Raw genomic sequence first — 26,840 nt, 5'->3', positions numbered from 1 at the left:
GCCTGCTCCTAATGCTAATTCATTTAGACAAACAAACATGACTTTGCATTTGCAACAAGCTAAGATGATGCAAAAAGCCATCCTAATTGACCACTGGTAACTCAATCTCTGTAACATGAGTGCTTCTCATATTTATAGTGTAAAATCACGATTTCTTAATACTAGCTTTTCAATACTTTGTTATTTCTCCTCCTCCCTGGTAACATACCTTCTCAGAATACTCTTCAGCACCCAGAGCCAGGTGGGTTCCTCCCGCTTCCTCAGGTCCAGGCACATTTGACATGCTTATTAATTTTGGAGGTTATTTTTCACGAAAAGCCTAAGTGACACAGCAATCTTCCATCCTACCTACTGGTTAGGCACTTCGGATTCAGTGCCAGATTTGGATGACTACTTGTTTCCCAGGTTGGAACTCATTTGCATTCAGCCCTCTCAAGGTGTGGGCAAAGAGGGCTGGGTCTGTCTGTATCTGTAAACTGATATCTGTGTCTGTAAAACAGCTGGAATGCTCTTCTGAAAAGTGCCATTAGATTTTGATACACATCTTCAGGTACCTATGTACACAAACGAAACTCTGCATTTATAGAAGCTGTTTCATTGTAAGACAGAAATGTCACTTAATATGAGCTGGGAAAAACACCAGAACACATAATCATGTTTCCTACAACCACAAAATCACAGAATGCTTTGGGCTGGAAGGGACCTTTAAAGGCCATCTAGTCCAACCCCCCTGCAATGAGCAGGGACATCTTCAACTTGACCAAGTTGCGCAGAGCCCCGTCCAGCCTGGCCATAAAAACTTCCAGGGATGGGGCATCTACCACCTCTGGGCAACGTGGTCCAGTGTTAAACAACTCTCATCATAAAAAATTTCTTCTTTAAATCCAGTCTAAATCTACCCTCCTTTAGTTTAAAATCATTATCCGTTGTCCTACCACGGCAGGCTCTGCTAAAAAGCCTGTCCCCATCTATTTCACAGGCTCGCTTTAAGTACTGAAAGGCCACAATAAGGTCTCCCCAGAGCCTTCTCTTCTCCACGCTGAACAGCCCCAACTCTCTCAGCCTTTCCTCACAGCAGAGCTGCTCCAGCCCTCAGATCATCTTTGTGGCTCTCCTCTGGACCTGCTCGAACAGCTCCATGTCCTTCTGGTGCTAAGGGCTCCAGAGCTGCATGCAGGACTCCAGGTGAGGTCTCAACAGAGTAAAGGGGCAGAATCACCTCCCTCGACCTGCTGGCCATGCTTCTTTTGATGCAGCCCAGCATACTGTTGGCCTTCTGGGCTGCAAGTGCACATTGCTGCCTTATGTCCAGCTTTTTGCCCATCAGTACCCCCAAATCCTTCTCAGCAGGGCTGCTCTCAATCCCTTCACCCCCCAGCCTGTATTGATACTGGGGGTTGCCCTGATCCAAGTGCAGGACCCTGCACTTGGCCTTGTTGAACCTCAGGAGGTTTACACAGGCCCACTTCTGAAGCTTGTCGAGGTCTCTCTGGATGACATCCAGTCCTTCTGGCCCATCAACCACACCACTCAGCTTGGTGTCATCTGCAAGCTTGCTGAGGGTGCACTCGATCTCGCTAAGTCATTAATGAAAATATTAAACAGCACTGGTCCCAATACGCACTCCTGAAGGACACCACTTGTCACTGATCTCCATCTGGACATTGAGCCATTGACCACTACCCTCTTGATGCGACCATCCAACCAATTCCTCATCCGTTGAACAGTCCACCCATCAAATCCATATCTCTCCAATTTAGACAGAAGGATGTTGTGGGGGACTGTGTCAAAGGCCTTACAGAAGTCCAGACAGATGACATCCATAGCTCCTCCCCTGTCCACTGATGCAGTCACTCCATTATAGAAGGCCACTAGGTTGGTCAGGCAGGACTTGCCCTTGGTGAAGTCAAGCATGTTCTTGTTCAAGCATGATCAGTTACTGGGTCTGAATCTAACAGAGATGAAGTCACATCTCCATTAGATATAAGTTCAATTTAGGTATCCTTTTAAAATGGTCTCTTAAGAGTTTGCTAGTTTCACATCAACTAAAATACATAACTTAATGGCAGTGTCAATATATAATAAACATTATTTCTGGTAGTAAATTATAACCTGAATGGAAGATAAGATTATCTTTTTGATACAATGCCATTTTTTTATTTGCAATAAAAAACCTGTATAATTACATGCACATACTAGAGCACATACTCTTTTCCATGCTTACTGTTTCACAATATTCCTTCTGTTAGCCAAATGTTCATTAGAAATTTAATTTTAAATATGGGCTCTGGTCAGTGATATAATAAAAGAGAATCACAAGAGAATACAGGTAGCATCCTATTTGTCAGTTACGCACCATTGTGAGAGAGAAAAAACTTTTCATTTAAAAAAGAAAAGCTAATCATGATTAACTACTAGTGAGACTGTCTCATGTCGTTTCCTGGAAACCAGAGACAAGCATTCGAGAGAATTAAAAGAAATCTTTCAGATTCAGTAATTGCACATTACTAAAATGCCTGAGCATTTATGAAGGACACGACTCTGCTCTCTCTTTACAGTTCACCACTTCACAAGGATTTTAGGTGTGTATCCCTCTGCACAGAATTTGTTTTTAGTGTAAATATATGATAAGTTATCATTAGGTGTTGACGGAACAGAAAGATGAGAGAGATGAGAAACCTTTGTTTGTGAAATCCGTATCAACTTCAGTAAGTAGTACATGACACTGACTGGCAGCATGTGTAAAGCTGTTGACACATGCTATTATTATTTGTTTTAATGTGTATGCCTATTAGAATAAGAACTTTGTAACAATGTATTAACCAATTTAGTATGACACTTGCATACTTTGAGGACTTAGCGAAACTCATCTATGATATTCTGCTTAATTAACAGTTTTGAAATCTGTTGAGTCAGATTTTTTTTTAATATACCAGAGCTAGATGATGTGTGAAGTGACTATTTTTGATACTGCCTTTTTCAAGAGTGTCAAGAGGAAGAAGAACGTGTGTGACAAACTTTGTACTTCTGTTTTTATGACAAACAAGCAGATAAAGACAGTACAGCTTTGCAGGGCTACGAGTCTTACACACGGAATTAACAGAAAAGTTTGGTTAGATCCACTTGAACTGCATCAACATATAAACCACAGCTTCATCTCCTTGACCGGTTACAGTCTTTTCACCTTCACCCAACTATAGTCAAACTGGTCTCCTCCAAGGTTCCATTCATATTCAAAGTAATATTCTACAAAATATTTAAAAAGGAAACAAAGTCTAACCACTCGTAATATTGGACTGAGACACGAAACTCCACCAGTACACTGCCTTCACAGGAATAGTGCACAAATCTGAAGGTTGGTATATATGTCCTGCTGTAAGTGTTTGGAGGGACAGTAAGACAACAAGAAAAATGACAACCACTTAACGCTAGATTTCAATTTCATTCAATCTGAAAGCAGTTTCTAAGACTTTTTCAGTGAAATGGTAGTCTTCAAATGCCTATCAGAGGAAAATATGAAACCTAACAGGAAAAAAAAAAATGCCAAAACCCAAAAAACCCCATCTCTCTCCCTTGAGTTACTCACTAGAATCCTCTGGAGTCTGTCAAGATCACAGCTTTGGATTTTATAACATAATATTCCTCTATCTACAACTACTTCTCCAGTCAAAGTGTTTTACCAGAGAAATTGCAGTGAAATGGCCAGTTAACTTTTCTTCGCTACATAAAGCTAGTAGCACATCAGTAAAATGATCCAGTATGTCATACTGTTTCCAAAAGGATGTTTAATTTAAAGAAAAGAGAAGTTGCATTTGCATTAATTAATTCTCAGAGTGTGGGATTGTTATTTTTAAAACAGCTCTATTGTTATTTATACTTGCTTTATGACAACACTCAAGGGCTTTCACTACAGCTGATTGTATCAGATATAAAAAATCGAGAAAAGGCTGCATTCAGCCAATATTAATTTTACACATGTACAAGTTAAATGCCTAGATGATCCATATCAACTAGGCACTCATGGTGCAAACCAATCCATCAGAATTTATACATCTTAAAGTTCTGCATTTAGTCTGAGCTAATTACGCAGGCTTCCACTCTAATTAATAGGAAAAGACAGGCACCTTAAGAGGATGAGTCATGTCTTCTTAAGATTGGCATAATGAAATGTTGGAAGTGATGCTTGTGATCTTTTTCCACAGACTAGAAAGAGAGCCTAAACACCTAGTTCAAACTAGATGTATACAAAAGGAATAAAGTTATATGAAATAAATACCACCTTGATAGTGGGTTGCCTGTGTGCGCTCGGCATAAAATATAAAAAAACAACTTTGTGTAATACACAACCACTACATTTTCCAGTTACATTGCTCTACCAGTCTTACTGGTGTAACACTTTCTTACTCTGTGAGCAATTCTGCTGAAATCTGAGAACTAGGGACAATTCTTCATGAGTTTTAGTTGCAGAATTTTTCTCCAAGGGATGCATGTAAGTATTTTCCCTTTCCAGATTGTATAGCAATCTGATAAATATTCCATGTTAAATATTTCATTCTTTCCTTACTCTCAAACAAAATAGAGTTGATATAAGAATGATTACATCCAATAGCAAGGATAATTTTATAGGAATATTGGTGATTCTCTGACTGTAGCCAGCTACAGCCAACCCTGTATTTAGGTCATAATCACAAGTTTGATCAGACAAATAAACTTTATCTCTGATAGAGTTCTGACAGAACAGAAATTACATTCCCCACTATTACTCAAGCCAGATGATAGTTCAATGAAGCTGTTGTCAGAGGTGACCAACCAACAGACTGTGAGCTCAGCCTGATTTCGGTTTACAGCCTGCTCCCTGCTGCCCTTTTGCCTAAGGGCTGCACACACATACAAGGCAACCAAAAGAGCCTGTGACTGGCCAGCCATTACTTGATCCTATCACCTTCTTTCATGAGGTCCTTGTCACAGAAGAAAAAATACTTTAGCTCCTGACACATGACAAGAACAAGTCTGTCAATGTACACGGGCACCTTCCTGCAGTTCACATGGACAGGGTACATTTTGGTCATGTCACTGGAATGCACCTGCTCACTTGCTCAAGTATCACACGTGCTCCCCTGATCCCCATCACACAATGGGGGATGCATTCATTCTCATCAGGGGACAGTGATGTGCACGTTTGTCCTGTCACATAAGAGGTAGGAGAATAAAGAGTAATGGTGTACTTATCGTACGATACAGATATACTCAGATCATTTGATGAAGAAAGGGGTACTGCAAGCAGCCCTCTCATTTGTCCACTAGGAGCTGTTCAATCTGTCCCACTGCAGAGACTAAGAACAGCTGTATTAGAAGGTACGCAAACTAACTGAGAGGAAATGGTTGTGTCTGGACTATTACTTACACCCAACCTTTGTGTTCTTTCCCAGAAACACTATTCGAAAGAACATGCATTAGAAAAAGCACTAAAGAAAAAAACACACCTCCCATGTTTATCAAAACAAAATATCACTTGTATCTGCATTTGGTTTATCTCAGTTTACCAGACTACTGAAACCAACATCACTTTTCCAGGGTAATGTCTTGGATGCAGGTTGGCAGCAGGGGACTGCAGGAGGGGCCTCTGTGAGAAGACACCAGGGGCTGCCCTGTGCGGAACAGAGTCATTTCCAGCCAGCTCTGCAACGGACACAGCTGAGCCCACCAGCCAAGCTGATGGCACCTTGGGGACACTGGGGAAACATACTTAAGAAAGTGCAAAAAACACTGGGGGGAAGAAACTCAGAGAGAAGCTTGTCGGGGGGGGCAGAGAGAGAAGAGGAGGAGGTGCTTCCCACTGAAGCAGGTACATGCCCAAAGGGACTGCAGCCCGTGGAGGGCCCACACCAGAGGATAGGAAAAAAGTGAGTAACAAGGAGCGGCAGAGGGAAACTGCTAAGCACTGACTTTGTCCTCCAGTGCCACCCATTGCCTCACTGGAGGGACTGAGCGCAACACGCGGTAGTAACACAGCAGGAGATGTCTGGGGTGAAGGTGTGAAGTGCAGACTGGGAAGGTGGAGGAGAGGAATCTGAAGCTGAGCCAGGGAAAGTGTGAGGAAACGTGTTGTTCCCGCATGCTTAAAAGTTTGTCCTTTTTTGTTGTTTCCCAATACCCCAATCAGTAGTTAAATATTTATGCTACCTGGCAACAAATTAAGCTAAAGTCCCCAAACTGTTTTGTCCATGACAGTACTTGGCAAGCAACTTCCCTGTCTTTATTTCAACCCTTGAGTCTTCTTGCTCCTGTTCCTCCTGTTTTCTGCCCCCTCTCACTGGGGAGGGGAGGGAAGGAAGCGACAGAGCAGCTCTGTGGGCGCTCCGCCGTTAGCCAGGGCACACCCACCACACTTGAAGTGAAAAAGGATGAATGGATTCAATGGAAAATTACTTTAATTCATTACCATTAGCCAAAAGTTTCTTTGCTGTGATCCAATCCATCCAGATTCTAAATGTGAGTCTTCTACCAGGGATAGAAACGGAAAAGCTTTTCAAGTAAGAAATAATTCAATTTGAGATCACCTGACAGATGGTGTTGCTGGTGTGAGCAGGGGGCTCACGAGACATAAAAGAATAGCTTCTCCTTCCTCTTTGCTTGCACTAAAGACATTTAAAATAAGTGCAGCTGCTTATTGAAGACCAAGTTGCTTCTCTACAGCTTCTAAAACAAAGGAAAATGTTTTTTGTTACTTCTGTCATACAACTAGTATTTCAGGGAATGATATGTCCTCAGTCTGTGAATAGTCATGAACATGTCTCATGAAAAACTGGATTTTTTTGATGAAATTAACTTCTAGTGGGAAAAAAAATCTAAACAAAAAAAAGTTTTTTAAAATGTCACATTTTAAAAATGATATTGTTCTCCTTTACTTTTACACCTAGAAAAATAGTCTCTTTAGCACCTACAATGTGAAACCAAACCACTTTTGTTCTTTTGGGCAGGGAGATACTTTTACTGTGTTATTTTGAACAGCGATAAAAGATTACCCTCCAAATCTCCCATTTTTTTTAACACCTAAAGCAAAATTAGAACAAAGACAACAGAATTATCCATTCATAACTTCTATTTTGCCCCAATTAACATGGTGGGAAAAAAACTTCTGAAATATATATCTAAAATAATAAGACGGTAAGCCATTTTCTAATCAGCTCTAATGCAAAGATACTCCGCTAGCATTATTATGATAAGCACTAAAAGTACACAATAGCTTTAAAATCAAATGCAATTATTGGAAAACAGACTTGGAAACAAAAGACATGGATCATGAAATTCAGAGGTCTTACAAATGAGGAAAGTACCCTGGAAAGCACACTTGTACTATTAGTAAAAGAAAGATTATGAGCTGCATAGTGGTTATATAGCTGCCTGATTGCAAACTGCGTAGATCAGAATCTTCTAGAAAATGTGTAAGTCAAAGGGCAAAGACATTTATAAAATAAGGCATACACATCAGCCAAATTTTCATCCCAACTCTAAAAATTTAAGAATTTACTAATTTCAGTAAGTATACAAAGGAATAGCTGACTTACTCCACCATCAAGAAATAAAACAAACAAACAAACAAACAAACAAAAGAAACAAAAAAAAACAAAGTTAGCTTGGCAAAATATTTGAGGGACAGAATTTAAACACCATAGGATTAGACAACAACTAGAATGAAAGTCTTAAAATGAAGGATATCTGAAACAGCAAATAATTCTAAGACTAAAAATATCTGCCTACAATACAAGAAGAAGCTAAGTGGGTCCTTAGAGTCTGATAGAAAAAAAAAAAAAAGTATCTGGAACAGTGTAGAAATGCACATACTGTATTGCAGCAACACAGGAAAAACAGCCACAAATATCCAGGTTCATTCTGCCCTGTGTGAGTAGAAAACTCTTGCTCCTTCCCTCCCCCTTTCCTCTCCCTTCCCTTTCTTTTCTCTAGTTCTTTCTCTCTTTCACAGGGACTCTGGAAACTTGTAAACTCTTGCTGTTAAATCAGAAAATCATGCCTTTGCACATAGGAGCTAAGAGGCAAAATCCCAATGTGACGAATAGAAATTATCATTAGCTCCAGAATACACTACTTCATTATCACCTTATTTTGTACAACATTTCAAGAGCATAAATAAATATAACAAGTATTCCAAAAAGGCATTTTTTCCATTTTCTTGCAGTAGACATTTTTTTGTGGTACAAAAGTAGTATCTTCCTTTTAGCATTTGAACAGTTTCTCAATAACAGCTCCAGGGGTCTCATTATCTTTTGGCCTGGACTAGAGCATGCCGCAAGTATGTTTGAAGAAAATAACGTGCTTTTTCAATCTTATCAGAATGTCTTTAAATAAGTTATTAAGAAAGGATATTTTCATTTGCTCTGTGCCTTTAGGTATGACACAACCTTATGTTTTTAAAGGATGGATTCTGTTCATCAGTGAAAACGAACGTACCACTCCCTCTGTCCAACACGTGTTTCTCAGGACTAATACTTTACTGTTGTTATTGCACAACTGCTATAATAGACAACATATCCAGCTGTCTATTATAATAACTTATATGAATTGGAGATGTGATGCTTCTTACGTAGCTAAGAGTAACTTTTGTAAATGACTAATACTTGTCAACAGCTTCTAATTTTCTTCATCACAGTTGTCGGTTCTGTCAGCAATGCAGAATACAAACATTACCAAAAAGAAAAAAAAAAAAGAAGAGGAAGATAAAGTAGCTTTGTAGTTTACTGACTTTGACTTCTAATTATATAAATTTTGTAACACTAGGGATTCCTGAAGAAAGCATGTTCGCACACAACACCATACAACCACAAATCTGGCTAGTTTAAGACAATATCAGAGGAAAACAGGCCTGTCTGAGCTCTGTGCCCTAGGATATCCTTATGAGTACAGCTAATCAACCCATTCTTTAGCACAGTAGAAAAAAGATGAGGCCATTTTTACGTCATCACCTTTTAAAACTTTTGTCTAGGATGTAAAAAAATCCTATTATAATTATCATTATGAACTTGAAGCAGTTCAAACTTTTATGTTCACTGCCCAGAGTGCCATAGCCACAATTCTTGTTACGCACTTAACAATCCATCTCAAATGTCTTGTCTTCCTGCTATCCCTTTTCCCATCCTAAACTAATTTCATTCCTCCTCATCCCCAGACTTCCTCTCATACAATCAAGAAGCCACCTCACAAACTCTTCTGAAATTCTACTCTTTCTAAACCATGCCCTACTCTATGCCAAAACCCTTCTAACTGAAGAATCCCATATTAATGTGCCATTGATTTAAACTCAGGCTGAATACCTCTTGAGTGCAGCTCCTCGACTCTTCCAGTTCTGCTTGCCCAGGTACTGCCATTATCACTGTCACTCTACCATTGCTACTCTTGATGCTGCTGCGACTCTCTGCTTGCCTCCTCCATGACTCCTCTCCCCATAACATAGGCTCTTCCACCAGCCAGCAGCATGCAGCGCTCCCTGTTGTTGACTGTGGCTCTCCTGGTATTAAAACAGCCTCAGCTGCTGGTCTGACAGGGATTTAACACCAAGATAGAGGCCTGCACTTACTAAAATCCACCTAGAGGGACCCCTAAGGGCAGAAGCAAAAAATATGTTTGTGAGAAAACAGGGTGTGTGGAATACATATTATTAACGAGTCATTACAAAACCGCATAGCAAGCAGTATGTGTGGTCAGATTCTGCTTAATGCTTTTCTTTTTTTTTGTTAAATAAGCTTCTCCTCTTTCATCTCATTTCTTTCACGTCTCAGCGTGGTTGTCCAAATGAAGTCTTTCTGTATAAGCCCGGCAGATACAAAATATTCAGACGTGATTATTTTTTCCTTACCTTTTCTCTTCCTTTATTATCACTTGCCATCCTATCTCAGCAATTCCTCTTACAAATACTTTCCCCTCAGTAGCTGTGTTTACCCCCAGTTAGCAGGTTGGATGTGTATGAGATTACAAAGGAAGAGGTTAGATTTATTTAATGTCACTTGAAAAGTTACAGTTAAGTCTTACAGCCTTCCACTTTAGAGTCAAACAGATTTTGTCAGATTACATACACTGCACACAAACCAGACTCACTTCAGAACTACAAGCTTATTTCAGAATCCAACCCCCTCCAAAACTATTTAACAATTCATTTCCATTTGATTCTTGAAACCGTCTGTAATCAAAATTACATACACTTTTAACATTACTTTTTAAACAACCGGAGCTTCATTCATAAAAGAAAAACCACTGTTGCACAGCTGAAAATGTTCTAGTTCACAAACACCCTTCTTTCTTTTTTGTTCAAAATTGTCTCACAATTCACGTACAGCTTATACTCTTTTTAACCTGTTGTAGGCAGGAAATGTTCTACTTCTTCACAATACTTAATAATGAAGCCCATTTTGTTACAAAACAATTTGCCACTATAGTCGATAGTGTATTACAAAGAGTAGACAGTATTAGCAGCATTTTTTTCTTATATAAAATACATTGCATTAAGTTAATGAGGAAAAGACAACACTGCATATGTTATTACTTCTCATAATTGCTAATTTCCTGTCATGAAGAATTTGCTTTGACCTGTACAAGAATATGAACTCCAATTATACGTGACTTCAATGTTTACAATGAAACTATATGTAAATGACAGACTTTGGGGCAGGAGGGGCATTTTACCTTGCAGCAAGGAATTGTTTCAGTTTCTGCCTCTAGTTTTCAGACAAGATGGCTGTGCACTTATCGTTAAATGGGTACAAAGTCCAGTCATGTGAACCGAAACAGAAAGGTGGAGGGGAAGAAAGAACAACAACACTGAAAAAGACAACTTGTTATTACACAATGCTGACACTATTTCTTGAGAAGACACCACTTACTAGTAGGAAAATATCTCAAAGTGTTGTGATAATGCCTGTATGCCCAAGCCTAAGCAAGATGCTTGTTTTAGTTTGTTGCTGAAGCTCTCTTGCTAGGCCTTTCAAATGCTAGTGACTTTGCATTGTATTTTTGGAAAACAATGACAGTGTCAGAATCTCAGGTACATTTCTGCCTTCTGTACACATGGTAAGCATTCCTACAGAAAATCTACAAAGCAACTTCCGAGAAACTGCATTAAAACACCTTTTAAAGCACAATTTCAAATCAATGTTTTTCAAACTTTTCCACTGGAGGCATAGAACTATTTAGAGATTCTCTCTATACAAATATTGTACACCATAGCCCATCCTGATTTGCTCACGATGCATTATCTCAGAAACTATATGTGCTCCCAGAAAATGACTGATTCCAGGAAGTCCAACGACCCTAATATGAAAAATAATTCATTAAACTTTGAAAAGTGCTAGGTAGTCTACGAATTATCCTCCCCCCTCCACCCTAATTTATGTATTTTTCACCAGGAAGAGAAAGATGCATGTCCAAAGATATGTGACAATGCTAACAAAACTTAACAGAATCCAAGCCTTACATTCTAAATACAAAATTTCACTTTTCTTCCAGGCAAAACATTGAAGCTAACAATGACTGGGAGAAATCAATTTGAACCAATACTTTTGAACAGCTGTCTAAATGCAAAGTTTAAATTATGTTTTTCTGTAGTTCAAGAAATCAGTACAGCTTGTTCTGAGCTTTTCTCCTGCATTTTTCCTCCAACTATTTTAAAATATCATTGTGCTGTAACAACTTTGAAAAAAATTTAAATTACCAATCTTTTCTCTGTCTCAAATACAAACAGGAAATGCTAGCTTTACCTTAAACCTTTGAAAAACTGCACCTATCGTCTTGCAGTTGTTGAAAGCATTGACAAGTGAAAATAAAAACAAATTTTAAAAATCTTGCTAATTTCCCTAGAATAAATACCCAGCTAGTTTATAATCCCTTTGACTAATCATATATTTAGATAAATCATATTTTAGAAGGTACTGAGAAGACTCGTCTGTGCTAATTAATGTGACAATTGAAGGCATTTGACACAGAAAACCAAAATGCAGTGTAAAAATATTTATTCATTCTAACTAACACAGTATGCAAAAAATTAGTATGAGTTAATGAGTGAAAAAAACATCCTCCCCCTCTCCTATCCAAATCTGAACACTGACTAAAGACTGAATGCAGGGTTTTTCTTTGTTTGGATATCTTCTCCATGTTTGATTAGAAATTATGAAAGGGTGCGAAAGTGACAACTACTCAATGACTTCAAAGCTTAAGTAGGACTGAAAACTGAAATGCTAACAGGGAGACTGCATTTAGGCTATGGTAAAAAGGGTAGGACACTACCCAGTAATGTATTCTCCAATGATGGGGAACAGATCTATATTGTTTAAGATATTATATTATCTGTTTTCACCAATAGGTGTTTTTGTGGTTTGGGTTTTTTTTTTCCACATGGACAGGAACACAGAGTTCTACTTTTGTTTTTTATTTCCTTAGATACATTGTTTTCTACGATACTGTGGTCTTTCGGTCACTAACTGGCAGACAGTATCTACTCATTTATATATGAACATCCCCATGCATAACAGAGTTCACCTCACTGAATTTGTAAAGGAAAACCTTTTTTTAAATATTGTTTGGGAAGAAAAGGTTATAGAAGGATGTATGACTAGATCTACTGTAATCTAGTGGAAGGGCAGAGCTGCAGTGAGGCAGACCTTTTGCCTCAGTTCATCAAAACATCTCTGCCAAAGCTTTAGAAGTTTACGATTGAACTTAGTCACACCACTAAGTGTTCATCTACCAGGTAGAGTACATATATCTCTGTGAAAAAAAAAAACCATAATACACTGCTGTCTTACACTGGTTGAACACTGGTGTGCATCCAAATGGTTACCATTTCACATAAATCTGCTAATAGAGACTTGCATTTAACAGGGATTCAAATGAAATACATCACTAACACATAGAAAAATGGAACAAATGATATTTGTTAACTTCTCTTATAGTAATACTCAAGGAATTTAGCTGATTTCAGAAGATATTTTTGAAAGTCACACATATCCAGAATTAAAAGATACCACTCAGCTGTTCCTGGGGTCTTTGTACAAATTGGAAAATTGGATGTTCAAGGATATTTATTCTGCAACAAATCTTCAATGAAAAAAGATGCTTGAGATTCATTCTTTGGCTTAGTCCAAAACCACCAGCGACAATTTTCACCCTAAAAATTCTGTAGCCATGTAGCTACCTTGAAGGATATAGGGGAATCATTATATGAACTTGTGAAATCTGTGGATTGCAGAGGACTTTGTACAGTTCTAAGTCCCAATAGCCTTCATATATGGAACTCAGTGGCATAGTCTAATGATTTTTGTATTTTTTTATCATAGTTGTGCTTAACTTTAGTTAAGAGTTACATATAGGAATTCAGCTGTAAGAATTTCTCCGCTATGCCATGTAAGAATAAAGATCCATGTTCTGTAGTTGCTATAGCCATAGTTTCCAAATAACACTTGACTAAGCTACCTGAAGTCACACAAAGAACAGGATCTTTAAAGAAAGATGGTCTTGAACAGGCAGGAAAAATATATTTCATTGGATCTACTAGATGATAATTTATTTTATTGTTTTTCCTGGATATGATGAATTTACAAAAAGCAGATGAACATGCAGGGTGGGGACCCAGCTAAATATATTAAAAAATTGCAAGTGGACAAAGGTTCACTATATTTCCACCAACTTCAAAAGCTTTAGTGCAGACGCCACCCTGAAAGACGCTGGTGGAGATTCAGTGACACGAGTGCCACCTACTGAGTGAAGCTCTGTGGTTCCTGAAGCACCCAGACTTTCCTCAGCTCTGCAACTCAAGAATACAACCTCAACCTGCCTCATTTCACGACCACAACACAAGGTGGCTAGTGGCTGGATGGCACATCTTAATTAGGATATACGCTCTTCTTAATATTAGAAGTCTTTCTAATAGCTTTAGGAAAATTGCATTAGTTTAATTTTTCCAGATGACAGCATAACTGTTGGCCTAAGAAAAGAAAAGTCAGTGAAAAATAGATTATGGAGCCAGGTTGTCAAACACAGTCATTAATATAACACTCATTCCCTATTGCTTGCAGCAGCCACTGGTCTAAATGACACATGCAACATTTTTGAAACAATGACACAACAATTAATTCTGCAACACAGCTTCTTGCAGATAGCTGCCTCCCGTGGCTTGCAAGATAATCATTCTTCATACTTCAATAACGGAGAAAAGTCTTTCCAACTGTACGAAGAGGTATTAAGTTCTTCGTGGACTAGATATGTTGCCACTGATCTCTTTCAGTGAAGTATAATATTGACTGTTCTTAATTAATGAGGATACAGCTAGAAGTGATTCATAAAGAAAATTTTAAATTGGACAAATGGCAACAAAAGTTTTCAGCTTTTGGCTTGGTACAAATTGTGGAACATTGTGACTAAGTGGCAGTAGTAAAAAATTTTCGTAAGAATTACAAATCATTCATTAGTGAACAAAATAAAACTACAGCAAAAACGATAATTCAATTCTTATGTTAATTCAAAGGAATTCTGTATCTGGGACTAAAAAGGCAGTCTGTTAGTAGACAATGGCCTTTCTATTTGTCACTTTTAAAACCCACAGCTACAAAAATTTACCCGAGTGCCGGACTTCTCTAAGGATACAGAAAAAATAAAATCCTGAAGAGCAATCAAAATGCTAAAAGCTTCAGAAAGCATAACTTGGGAGGAAAGGTTAAAGGAATCAAGTTTCCTAAATTCAAAAAAAAAAAAAAAAGTAGTAGAAGAACCTGGTATATCCTAGTAAAGCAACAGATTCACTGAAAGATTTAGAAAATTTAGGTGTAATGTCTGGACATTTTAAGCATATACAATTCTTTCTCAAAGCAAATAATCTAGATTTTGAACATCTCTTACCTATATATAAACACATGAAATGGAAATATAGGAATCCTTCAATCCTTCAGTGTCACTGTGAGCAATTATTCACCTCACAGAGCCCAAGGTAAAATGTTTGACATGCACTTGGTAGGTGGAAAAAGCTGCCTTAGGAAAACAAAGAAATCAGGTTCTCACTGGCTTAACAGCACTGGAACTATGCTTCCTTGTAGTTATCCCTAATATCTAACTGTATCAATAAGTAGTGTTTCTTGTTTGACAAAGATTTTATGAAAACAAGTATCTGTTACTGATCTTCTGCTAAGAAAATTTTAGTTCTAAGTATAAAATATGAAATAAGGCTACATTACTTTCTAATACATTTTGTTACAACACACTAAACCTAATTCTTCAAGGCACGTAAACATATGCTTAACTTAAAAGTTGGTGGACAACCTAATGAGGGGACTACCTCCTCACCCAAAAAATTAGTCAGTACCCTACATGCTAGTGCTCACAAAGAATATTTGACATTGGCTGTCCACTACAGCATGTTCCAGAATATACTACCAGTATGCGTTTGTGTGCAAGGAAGAAGAGAGGGCAGCAGCTTCAGGAGGGAAGAGAGGAATTCCCAAAAGGGAATTATGACTTTGTTGGGAAGTACAGCAACTCCTGGAGCCAAGGAAATTCCTGACTCCCCTCATCAAGAACAGCCTATGTATCTAACTCAGCTGCAACTGCGACCCAAGAAGCAGCTGATTAACTCTGCTTGGCACTGCCCCCTCTCCTTCCCCTTCCCACCATTTCTGCTTCTTGATCAGAGTTGCTACTCCATATGTTCCAGTACGGTGTTATGGCTCCTCTGGCTAGATAGAACTAGACACTCAGACTGCTAGAATCACTGCAGAAACAGAAAAGCTGTGGTACTGTACAACAGCTGGCCTCCAACAGTCTCCCTGCACCACCTAGGCTGACAGCATGTTACCCTGACCACGAAGACACTCTGGGCTGAGTGTCAGAGCACTCATTTATATCCCCTCGACTCTTCTGGGTAGATACAATATTGTAAGGGCAAGCACCCACAAAGTAGGCAGAATGTCTGAGCTCTGGAGATTCAACTCTCCAGCTTGTTGCATGCTGAGTGTGGAACATGCGTATAAAACCTGAACCTGGAGCATTACAGATCAGTGGATTAGAGACCTTGTGACCCAGGGAATCACAATTCCTTCTCTCCCATTTCCATATAAAAATTGTAATTACTGCAGCCTTTGAAGAGGTTGAGCTTAGGAACACAAGACTGAAAGGGACCACTAGAAGGATGACTACATTCAGCTCTACCCTTACTGTTGGCAACCAAGTGATAGATGTTTTACTCAGGAAGGTTGACAGAACGTGTATTCCACACAGCACTGCAAATACAGAAATTTACCTATAATCTGTAATAGTCAAACTGTAGTAAAATGAAAAAAATATAGCCATGAAATTCACATGCAGACAAAAAAAAAAAAAGCATAAACAATATTTTAGCCTCCTGCAATAATGGAAAGTTAGACAAATAAAGCTGCAAATGATCCTACAGAGGAAGCCCACATCACACAGGAAAAGCAAAACAAGATACAACACTTCAGATCTTATCTGGGGATTCATTCCCTTCTGTCCTAATCTTTCCGATAGTTTAAGGCTAAGTGGGACCCACCCATTAAGCACCTCAGAATTTCAATTATAATGACACAGATAATCACCTGGACACTTTGCCTGTGTGCAGCCAATATTTTACTGGAAGACCAATAATGATGCTAAAAAACTAATTCACAAGCCACAGAGGAAAATTATTCTCACCGACTTTAATGGAAACAAAAAAAGGCCCTGAAGCATGGCATTAAGCCTTCATTTCCCAGCTTCAGAAACTGTTCATTCTGTTATACAATCTCATCAATAAATACAGCAATTGACATCTAAAAATATCACAGATCCCTTGTTCCCTCTTCTGTGCTTGGTAGGCTTTGCCAGAATTTCACCTCTCATTGCTGCTTAAGAACCATTTTATAGTGCTTCATCCAAATTTACAGATGACCAATGTACATCTTTTTCACTTTGTTCTTCTGAAGCGTAACACATCATCTTTCTTGCCTTTGTAACTAACTCACTTGTAATCGGTGGCAAATATCAAAATCCAGAAAATGGATGGCTCTTCTCCCCCTACTCTCTTGGCTGTAAGAAGACCCATACGATTCATTAAAGAGGATATACTCCCTTTTGATTTAGGTAATCAATAAAACATGACTTAGATCTGCAGGTGTATGGTATTATTTCATTGCTTTAAGACGTGCTTATCTTCCCTTTTTGCAACCATAAAAACATGAACTGCAATAATAAAATTCACTTAATTCATATTCTTAGGGTGAAAACCTCTTGTTTAGCGACATCCAGCGCTAGGAGGGGTTTCATTTTTTGAGGGCTTATAGGCTCAACTATAGCGATTGTTGTGAATCTCAGCCGATACCTGAATTAAATTACATTTAATTCTAAGTCACTCCAAGTAATTTGTTACTAATAGTGGGTTTAACATGTAAATCATTGTGAAAGCTTTTAAATTACCAGACTTATTCAAGTCTTTAGATTCTTTTTTTAATATCCAAACCAAAATGGATTATAATCTGTTTATCCTCTTTGCCAAAGCAGAGCAAGAAAAATAAAGTCAGTCATTTCCATGTGAAACACATACCGCATGATGCTCCTATGAATGTTATAAAAATACTGTAAGTAAATCCACATTTCAAACACAATATGACGTAGTGAAATAGAAAACTGCAATTCTGGAGTCAAGTCTACTACTCAAGAAAACATTTAAGTGCTTTCTGAAGCTTTTATTCTCCAGGGAAAGAACTTAAGTTATGAACATTTCAGTGATGTGGAAAACGTTCTAGCTTCAAGGTAAAGAAAACCCAAACAAACATACAAAAGTTAAAAAAAGGTTAGAGGACTGTGTACATGAAACATTGTGTTGCATACTTAATAACTCCTTCGATAGGCACCCGACTATTTTCACCTTATCTCACATGCAAGAACAATAAAACCAAAGCAAATTTAGCATATTACTACAGAGTAAGAGAAAATAAACTTGTTTGAGTTAAGAAGGAATGCCTATAGGCAGCTTATTTACAGTCATTTAAAAATCTGTTTATGTACCATGTAACACCATAAAATGTAAAACTCCGCAAAGATTTAACCATCTGCTTTGGTATGTGCTGAAATAGCACATTCAATTCATTTAAAAATGTACATGAAGTTAACCGTGTTCTTCAGACTTTGCAGGATTCAAGTCTACTCGCATGACTACATCTCAGTAACCCAAGTTCACCCTTCTCAATAAGGGGACATCAAGCTAGTAGGCATCAAGTTATCGGTTTTCATGGTTGCTGTACCTCTACCACTGAATGAAGGGGTTAAAAGGGATTTTAATAGAAGTGGCATTACCTAATAGTTGCTGCGCATTTAAAAAACTGATAGTGCTTATCTATTGTCTAAATTAACTGAAGCAGAGAGTCTTCCATCTCCATACAAAGGGGTCAGCTCCTGATAGGGGCCAATTGCACAATTCTCAATCTCAACTTCTTTTCACCCCTTAAAAAAACCAAAACAACTACTGCTGAGCCATTTTAAACAAATATTTAAGACAGCTCAAATAAAATTTAGACCAGCATTTTCAATTACTTGTGCATCTATGGTCCACCACAAATTAAAAGTTCTGCTTGGACTTTCACCCCATTTCATTGTTAGAAAGAAGACTTAAGTCACGCTGAATAAACCCGAACACTTTGTCTCTACTGGGAAGATTTTCCTGTGTTTGAATGTAGCTTTGAAGAATCAAGTAAACTAACATTACGTTGATTATCACTGATGAGCCAGAATGAAGCAAAGTAAATTGAGGTCATCAGCGTGTCAGGTAACCCGACTGTCTTGAAATGTGCACAATAAGATTTGTATTACAGACCACTTAACCCTAAAAAGGTTCATCTTGAGTACTACGCTATAATCTTGTGGATTTTTCAAGTAGGTTGTCTTTAGGATTTGCACTGTAAATACTCCAAAGTTTTGCATTAGCCTTATATTTTATGATATGAACTAGTGGTTTACACACTAAAAATAGCGTCTTCCCTTTTGGAGAGGGGGGAGGGGAAGGTGGAGTTGTAATCAAAATACTGTCTCTAATTCTTTTCTCTAATTAGAACAATGACTCAAGACGGCTGATTGATGCAGCTTTCTTGTTAACAAGTACAGGTGTTACTATGCCAACAAACACAATTAAAGATGGATTTTTAAAAATATTTGATAATTAGAAAGTGAATGAATCCACCTCAGTTACAACCACCATACAACCTCATTATTCACCCTCCTGAAATTTTTGCCACAACAGCATACACTCTTACAGCAGAAACACATTCTGTCTTGGAATAGCAGAACATTACTATTATAAGTATTGAGATTAGGACAATGACTTTTTTTCCCCTTTTAACACATTAACACTTTTTTGCACATACTGTATTTAGGATTTGAATTTTCTTTTGATTCTAGCTATGCTCCCACCAAAGTGAACTAACGCATTTTCTGTCTGAAACAAAGTTGGAACATTGACTCGTTGCACAGTGTTTATTGCAGAAACAAGAGCTGTGTCTATTCTTAACATGCATATTGTAAGATTACAAAGAAAAATTTAATCTGGAAGCACAGGACCCATTTTATGAAATCTCTGCAAGAACTCACAGATGCATGTCATGACTACACACAACAATTTTAAAAGACATTTAAGACGCTGTGCAGAGTCTTCTTCCTAGCCTACACAGGCAGGGCCTAAGCAGCATTATCAAACATAATCATTACAAAATGAGACAAGTTTTTTAAAAAAACAGAGAACCAACCCAAAACTCAAAAAACTTTGTTTGAAAGTCCAGTTTTATTATTAAAAATGTAAAAGTAAAGGCCAAGGATGTTTTATTTGTCGTCTTATTTCCAAGGTAGCAGGAAGTATGAGGACTTTGTGTCTATGATATTTCTCACAAATATAGGGTGAGCGTTCTTTTAAGTGAAAGGTTTGTGGGGTAGGCAAGATGCATAAGGGGGCTAAATTAAAGTTCAGGTATGACTGTATGACACCTACAGTTAGGGCTTGAAAAACCACCACTAACTTGCAAAGATGGTGAAGTATTGCCAATACAAATGAAGGCACTGCCAGAAAAAAATGAATTGCCGAGAGGCCCATCTACAGACGAAAGAGACAGGCCTTCCCTCACGCGAAGCCGCAGTGAACCGCTGCCTTCACACAGCACTGCAAAGCAGTACGAACCTTCAAGTCAGCACGTCAGCTTGGGAGCCTGACACAGCTCGTTCCACATCCGCCTGTATTTCATAGTCTTCCAACTACTGAGTCTTTCACTCCGTCTTTTCACAGCATCAGGGCATTTCAGCAACCTTGATAGCCAGCGGCAAGTTACCTGCACGAAAGAAATAATAAAAAAGGAAGACTGATGAGGAAAGTCACCTCTGTCCCTCACAGCCGCCCAGCCAAAATCAGATGTCGTGTCCCTGCAGAAAGATTTTGCTTCATCTCAGGAACATTACCTTGTCTCTTGAAATTTAGAACTTCTTGAACGTTTCAGAAAGCAAGCCACCCAAACCGACCCCCAACTCACTACTCTCATACTCAGCAACCCTTGACAGGTGGGTTCACACACCCTAACCCCTTAACAGGTGAGTTCACACACCATTACCTCATGCTCTCCTCACAGTTCTACACAGGCTTGCACCTTTCTGTTTGCCGCTCCGACTACGGTCCAGCGGCATCGCCATCCCTGTCATGGCCTTGGAAGGGTCTACGCGAAGTTTGAGGGGAATACGAGGTCTCAAACGCCACAAGGTGAGCAACTCCCCAGCCTCTCCCTCACCAAGCACCGCACAGGACTTAGAAAGAAAAGCCATCCACAAGAAGAGGCCCACGAAGACAAAATGCACTTTGTTTGCTTTATTTTTATAAAAAAGGGTCTCCTCCTTCCCGCTGGCTGCCGGCCGGCCGGCCCGCCCCGCGCCGCTCCCGGCACCATCACCCGCTCGCAGCCGCCCCACGGCTCCGATCTCCCCCCGCGCCCGGCCCGGCCTTGCCCCGCGGCAGCACCGCTCCCCCGCAGCTCCGGCCGCCGCCGCGGAGCGCGCTTGCGCCGGGGCCAGGCGGGCTGCTCCGTGCTCGCCATGTCCGCTTCCTCCTCCTCCGCGGCCGCGCTGCGGCCCGTCACTCACCTGATCTTTGACATGGACGGCCTCCTGCTGGGTGTGTAGCCTTCGCCCCTCTCCCCCGCCACGGCCTGGCCCTGGCCCCGGCCCCGGCCCCGGCCCCCGCTGGCCGCTCCCGCTGTACGCTAGGCCCGGCCCGGTCGTCCGGGCGGCGAGGGGCCGTAGGTGGCGGCGGGCAGCCCCCGCCACCGAGGAGCCTCCCGGGGCCGGGGGAGCGCAGCGGGCCGGGCCGCGCCGGGCGGCCTGCCCCCTACGGCCGCTCCGTCACGGTCTCCTCACGCCGGCCGGGCGGACAGCCAGGCTGCCCCCGGCGGCGTTGCTTAAACCCGGCGGAAGGGATTAAAACAACAGGAGGCGACTTGTTTCCTTCCCCTCTCCCCGCCACCCGCTGCCTTTGTGGGCGAATCTCGCCTGAACTATAAGATCCGGGGCTGAGGCTGCAATGGGCGCTTTCCCTTAACGGCGGCGGGCGGGACGGGGCTGGGGTGGCTGCGGGGAGCGGGGCGAGGGGCTGACTGGGGCTAAATCCGGGAAGAGCCTGATTTGGGTTAAAGTCCGTGGAAAGCGGGTTTGTAGAACGGGTTCCCAGTGTGCGGAGCTGGGGCAGCCCGGGGGCCGCGGCACCGCTCCGGGGCTTCCCGGTGTTTGCGTCGGTCGGCGGGCAGCTCCGCGGGGCGGCCCTGAGGTCGGCCGGTCCCTCGCGCTGCAGCTAGGCTGGACCTTGGCGTCGGAGCAGTGACCACGGCCGCGTTCCAGCTTGCTCTTAACTGTTTGCTGCGTCAGGGCCTTCTGCTGCAGGTCTCCTGTACGGTAATGCAGTATTTTTGTATGTGACTTGTTTTTTTTTAATAGTCCGTGTGGATTGTCGCACGGGAAGCAGCTTTGGATGTGGTGAATTCTTAAGAAGTGGGGGCTTGAGGCGCGTGCCTGCCCTCTGCGGAACCCAAGTTGTTGCAGTTTCTGGGAGGACTGCTGTGAAGTCCAGTCAGTCACTCTGTTTCCAAGAAAGTGCACTCCTCCCTCCTTCATGCCTGTAAGAGGTGGAGACAATTCAGTTAACGTTGTTTAAAATAAAAAATGCCTTTACTCACACTATCACGAATAGTTTCAAGCGTTTTAGAGCCTTTGGTTTCTGTTTGTTTCATCTCCAGTCTCCATACACCATGCAAAGCGGTGATTGAGTTATTTCAGTTTCATTTTCAGTTTCACCACTGGAGTCTCAGATAGCCTGGGGTTATGTTTGGGGTTTTTAATCGGTAACTAATTATTTTAATTTCATTCTTATTCAGAAGCTTCAGGAAAGCTTTTTTAGTGACGACCGCTTTTTAGTATGATTTGAAAATCTGTTTCACGCAGAATATTCACCTGAGCAGGACAGTCTAGGTAAGCAGTATGACTATTTAGGCATTGATACGGATACATAATATTTCTGTATCAGTTTTAAGTGAATTTATTAAGCACAGGTATTTACAGGATAGGTGCTTTAGCTTTGGACAATGTTCTAGGAACTAAAGACATTTTTTCTCAGATGCTATCCTGTCCATATCTAGAAATGCCTATCTGTAACATTCCAAATTGGCAAAAACAATACAAACTGAGGTTTTGAGGCATGTTTAGCTCTCCAAACTTCTGGGGTTCGTACAGTGAAGAAGCATTAAAAAGGCTCTAGATTATGAACTGTACTTCATACGGGGAAAGTAGTTATAAAGGATCCATAATTCTTGGACCTGTTTTTGCCAAGATCGAGACACCTGAAGTATAAACGTCCTCTTGCTGTTATTAAATTCATGTGTTATAAATTACAGCTCCAGAGAAATACTTTGTCACTTTCTGGATTCAAATAAAATAGCAGACGTAAATTACGGCATTTTGTGTGCTTATATGTAAAATATACTTTCGTGAAGAGTTTATGGATGCTGGCATAATTTATTTTTATCCCTATGTATGAGGCATCCTTTGCACTAATAAATATTTAGTTGTATTTTGTTTCCATTCCCGTAGTTACCGTTATGCTACAATGTGGATGTGGTTTCTTCTGTTTAAAAAAGTTGCATAGAAAGAATGTGTTGTATTTCGTAGTCTTTCAGCTGTGATGAAAGCCATAATTATGTGTCAAATTAAACTGATAATGCTCTTAAGTGTCTTCCAGTACAGAGGCATAAAAGGGATACCACCTTCATGATTTTCATAATCACAGAATGGTAGGGTCCTCCGTTCAGAGGACTCGTGGTGTGTTTCAGCCTCTAAGTAATATGAGTTCTGTCATGTCTTAAACATAATTTTTGGTGAACCTGATGGTTTCAGGACGGGTTTTGACCGTCAGGAGGCAAAAAGGCAGGCAGGAGACTGGTTGGACTTCCCCAAGATTCCTAACTGTTTCAAGAACTTGTGTTGCAGCCTTTTAGTACTGAAAGGAGGCTTATAAAAAAGAAGGGGACAAACTTTTTAGCGGCGCCTGTTGTGATAGCACAGGGGGTAATGGTTTTAAGCTAAAAGAGGGTAGATTTAGACTGGATAGAAGGAAGAAGTTTTTCACCATGAGGGTGGTGAAACACTGGACCAGGTTGTCCAGAGAGGTAGTGGAGGCCCCGTCCCTGGAAACATTCAAGGCCAGGTTGGACAGGGCTCTGAGCAACCTGGTCCAGTTGAAGATGTCCTTGCTCACTCCCGGAGGGCTGGGCTGGATGACCTCTAAAGGTCCGTGCCAACCCAAAGCATACTATTACTCTAAGAAATTTGGAATAATTTTGGGTAAGGGGTGAAATAAGGGGCACACAGGCTATGTGCTTTCTGCCCAACCTGTCTGCTGTAAATCTTCTGAATGGGACAAATAGTTACATTGATGTAAACCCACATGAGAAATAAGATATTATCTTTAATTGTCTTATGAAATTTGTAATGTGTCACACAGTGCTTATCAAAGATGATAAAATGAATTACGTATATGTTTCTAGAAGCTATGGAAATCTGCATAAAATTACTTCTTTTGAAAGAGCACAAACAAAATTTTCAGTATTGGGTATCTATAACTACACTTTTGTAACTTTAAGTACCTCCATAGCTGGTTGCATTTTTCAGAACCTGACGCTTTAGGTATTGCAATAATATTCACGACAGGGTGGTGTATGCGAATATATGTGACTGGTTTTGGAAGTTTTCATCTAAACCTTGCCAATTTTGTGGAACAAATATTAATTGATCTATAAATGATGAAAAATTGAACATTAAATTGATCTGACGTAATGTGCTTTAATGCACACATACTTGTGTCTGATTGAAGAAGACAGAGTGTTTTCTGGTAGGAATGTTTGCAAAATATTCATGAATACTTCATAACTGTGAGTGAAAAATTCTTGAATGTGATCTCAGGCATTTACAAGGTTCTTGACTTAGGAAACAGTCCAAGTGTTATGCTATAGCACCTGCATCCCTGTACTTAATGGCTGAGGTGAAAGTGTTGCTGAGTCTGATCTTCCCTGACTTTATCTCCCCCATCTCTTTAACATGATTGAGACCGATTAAGTTGTCCTTGAGTCCCACCTTGATGTCTCCACTTACCTTCAATAGGGAAGTTCTCACTGCTGAACTACCAGTGGAAGTACTTAATCCCTTTCATGTGGAGTCCTTCTGTATCATTATTTGAAGTGTTATGTAACACCCTTTTTTCAGCACTTATAATCAGTGAGATTCACCCTTCTGGAGTTTTCTCCATTTGGATTACCTTCTTTTTCCATTTGAGCTCTTGGATGAAATCTTAGGTTTTTTTGTCTGTCGTTCCAGTTGCCGGGAAATCAGCACACTGGAAAACAGGGCTCTCAGTAAGTAAAATATGTGAACACCACCTCTAGACAGCTCTTTATTTCATAGGTAAAATTAATTGAAGGACCTTTTTTTTTTTTTTAGAAAACACCAGCCATAATAGAAAAAGCAGCCTTTGTGCTAGTGTACTACAGTTACATCCTGCTTTATTATACATATGCAGCAAGATTTAGTTTGTAAGTGGTGATGCTTCACTGTATAGTATAAACCTGAGGAGAAGGAATAACAAAAATTTAATTTTTGATGTGCTGCTGTACTTTTGAAAGGTATTTATTAATTTTTAAAACCAACACTTTAGTAGTGTTAAATTTCTACTTGTTTTCCTATAGCAAATGCTAGCAATAAATGCTCAGAACTTGTACAGTAGATTGCCTTTGCTTAAAATACAGTCTTCTTCTACAGAAGACTACTGTTCTAACAGCTAGTGTGTAGTATAGTTAAAACTATTAAACTTACTTGTGTGTGCGCTGACCTGACACACACAGTGCAGGGTTAGATGGCTGAAATAAAAAAAAATAAGAAAACAGAACAGAAGCTGGAGATCTCTGGTACCTAAAGAAATACTTTTGTTATAGTTGTACTGTGTAATATTTGATCATGGCATTTCAGCGTGTTGTAAAAACATACAAAAGCAATGCTGAGGAAAAATCTACAGAGTTTCTACAAAATATACAACTAGAGTAGTTGCCCCCTAGGATATGTCTTCTCAACTTACTGCATAGGTTGTATTTTGAGCAATGACAAGTGGTTTTGTTACATAATTGTAGCTGATAGCTACCCCATCACCAGAACACAGGTAGGATTGAATGTTGCCTTTGCTGATCTGTGCCTAGATTTGTAGAGGGCTGAAAATATTTTAAATTAGAAATTATATTCTGTACAAGCTGCATGTGTAATACTAACCTTTCCTAACTGACAAATGAACTTAGGAAAACTGCTGCAAAAGTAAGATGTTTCTTAGCATTGCGCTTAAAGCTGAACTAAAGGTAATTTAGTATGCAAAGAACATGATACTTTAGTATAGAAAGTTTAAGCGTGTATTTATTTTTACTTAATTTTTTGTTAGGAGAAGTGATGGTTTCATGTAAATTGTTATTGTTTCTGGCAACTGGGATCAGATGTTGCTGCTTTTGTAGCTGCCGTCTCCTTTATGTGGAGAAGACTGCTGGTTCTTGTGTGCCACTTCTAAGCAACTCCCGCACGGCTAGTCATACGGGTAATCTCTGATCAGTAGCATAGAAGAAATTAACTTGCAATTAAATTCATTGCAGTGTTGTCAAATTCACAAGACTTTTGGCATGTTTTCTTTCTCCCCAGTGCTACCTACCCATAGTCGTAAGGTCAGTAGTCAAAAACGTACTCTAACTTTCATTTCATTGCACAAGTTGCCTAGGAGATTGCTGTTACAAGAAAACTGGTAAGAGCTCCATGCTGGAGTTTGCTTATGTGTGTGCTGTCTTTTATTTTACAGTGTGACTGGGAGGTTAAAACAGCTTCCTATTTCTTCTGCATCAGAGCAAATAGCACCAATTCAACTAAACATCAGTCCTCTCTAGATTGTCCTCTATTATGGCTTAAGTGCAGGAATTAATCTTCTTAGGCTATAAACTGACAATCTTGTAAGCCTATTTTCTGCTTCTGGGTAGTGGAAACTTACTTTCTTGTCATTCTCCATTTCCATGTGATTTTGCAGAACAAAGAACGAGACAAAAATACTGTCTTGCACTGTGTTTTGTACTTGTGTCTTGTTGCAAAAACAAAGAGATTAAGGATATTGTTAGGTTAAAATACTTCATAGATGCCTCATGAGCAGATTTTTGAGATAAGTAAAAGAGCTCCTCATTAAGAATTAACTAACCGTAAATAGAATAAAT

At 39.7% G+C, this 26,840-nt stretch overlaps 2 protein-coding genes across 10 annotated transcripts in view; one reads left to right on the top strand and one right to left on the bottom strand.

Annotated features, from left to right (window-relative positions):
- The window catches only part of STS (steroid sulfatase), a 118,544-nt gene extending 96,485 nt beyond the window's left edge, over positions 1-22,059 (bottom strand). For 2 of the 8 annotated variants that reach the window (XM_075428049.1, XM_075428058.1), the window contains exons 1-2: positions 21,154-22,056; positions 20,207-20,354 (exon numbers count right to left, since the gene is read on the bottom strand). The gene's annotated coding sequence lies outside the window, so the exon portion shown is untranslated. Of the gene's footprint in view, positions 1-20,206; positions 20,355-21,153 lie in introns of all 8 variants that reach the window. The other 6 variants (XM_075428030.1, XM_075428039.1, XM_075427990.1 and 3 more) reach the window with 6 other exon arrangements.
- The window catches only part of PUDP (pseudouridine 5'-phosphatase), a 77,203-nt gene continuing 71,371 nt past the window's right edge, over positions 21,009-26,840 (top strand). The window contains exon 1 of one of the 2 annotated variants that reach the window (XR_012764722.1): positions 21,009-21,184. Coding sequence is in view for 1 of the 2 variants with exons in the window: in XM_075428073.1 (XP_075284188.1) it covers positions 21,106-21,184 (79 nt within the window). In the remaining variant the exon portion in view is untranslated. The remainder of the gene's footprint in view (positions 21,185-26,840) is intronic. The other variant, XM_075428073.1, reaches the window with a different exon arrangement.

The sequence above is a fragment of the Opisthocomus hoazin genome, chromosome 1 (assembly GCF_030867145.1).
Source record: "Opisthocomus hoazin isolate bOpiHoa1 chromosome 1, bOpiHoa1.hap1, whole genome shotgun sequence".
NCBI classification, from domain to species: Eukaryota; Metazoa; Chordata; class Aves; order Opisthocomiformes; family Opisthocomidae; genus Opisthocomus; species Opisthocomus hoazin.
Note: the sequence above shows the minus strand (reverse complement) of the source record. Positions and strands in the feature narration are given on the sequence as shown.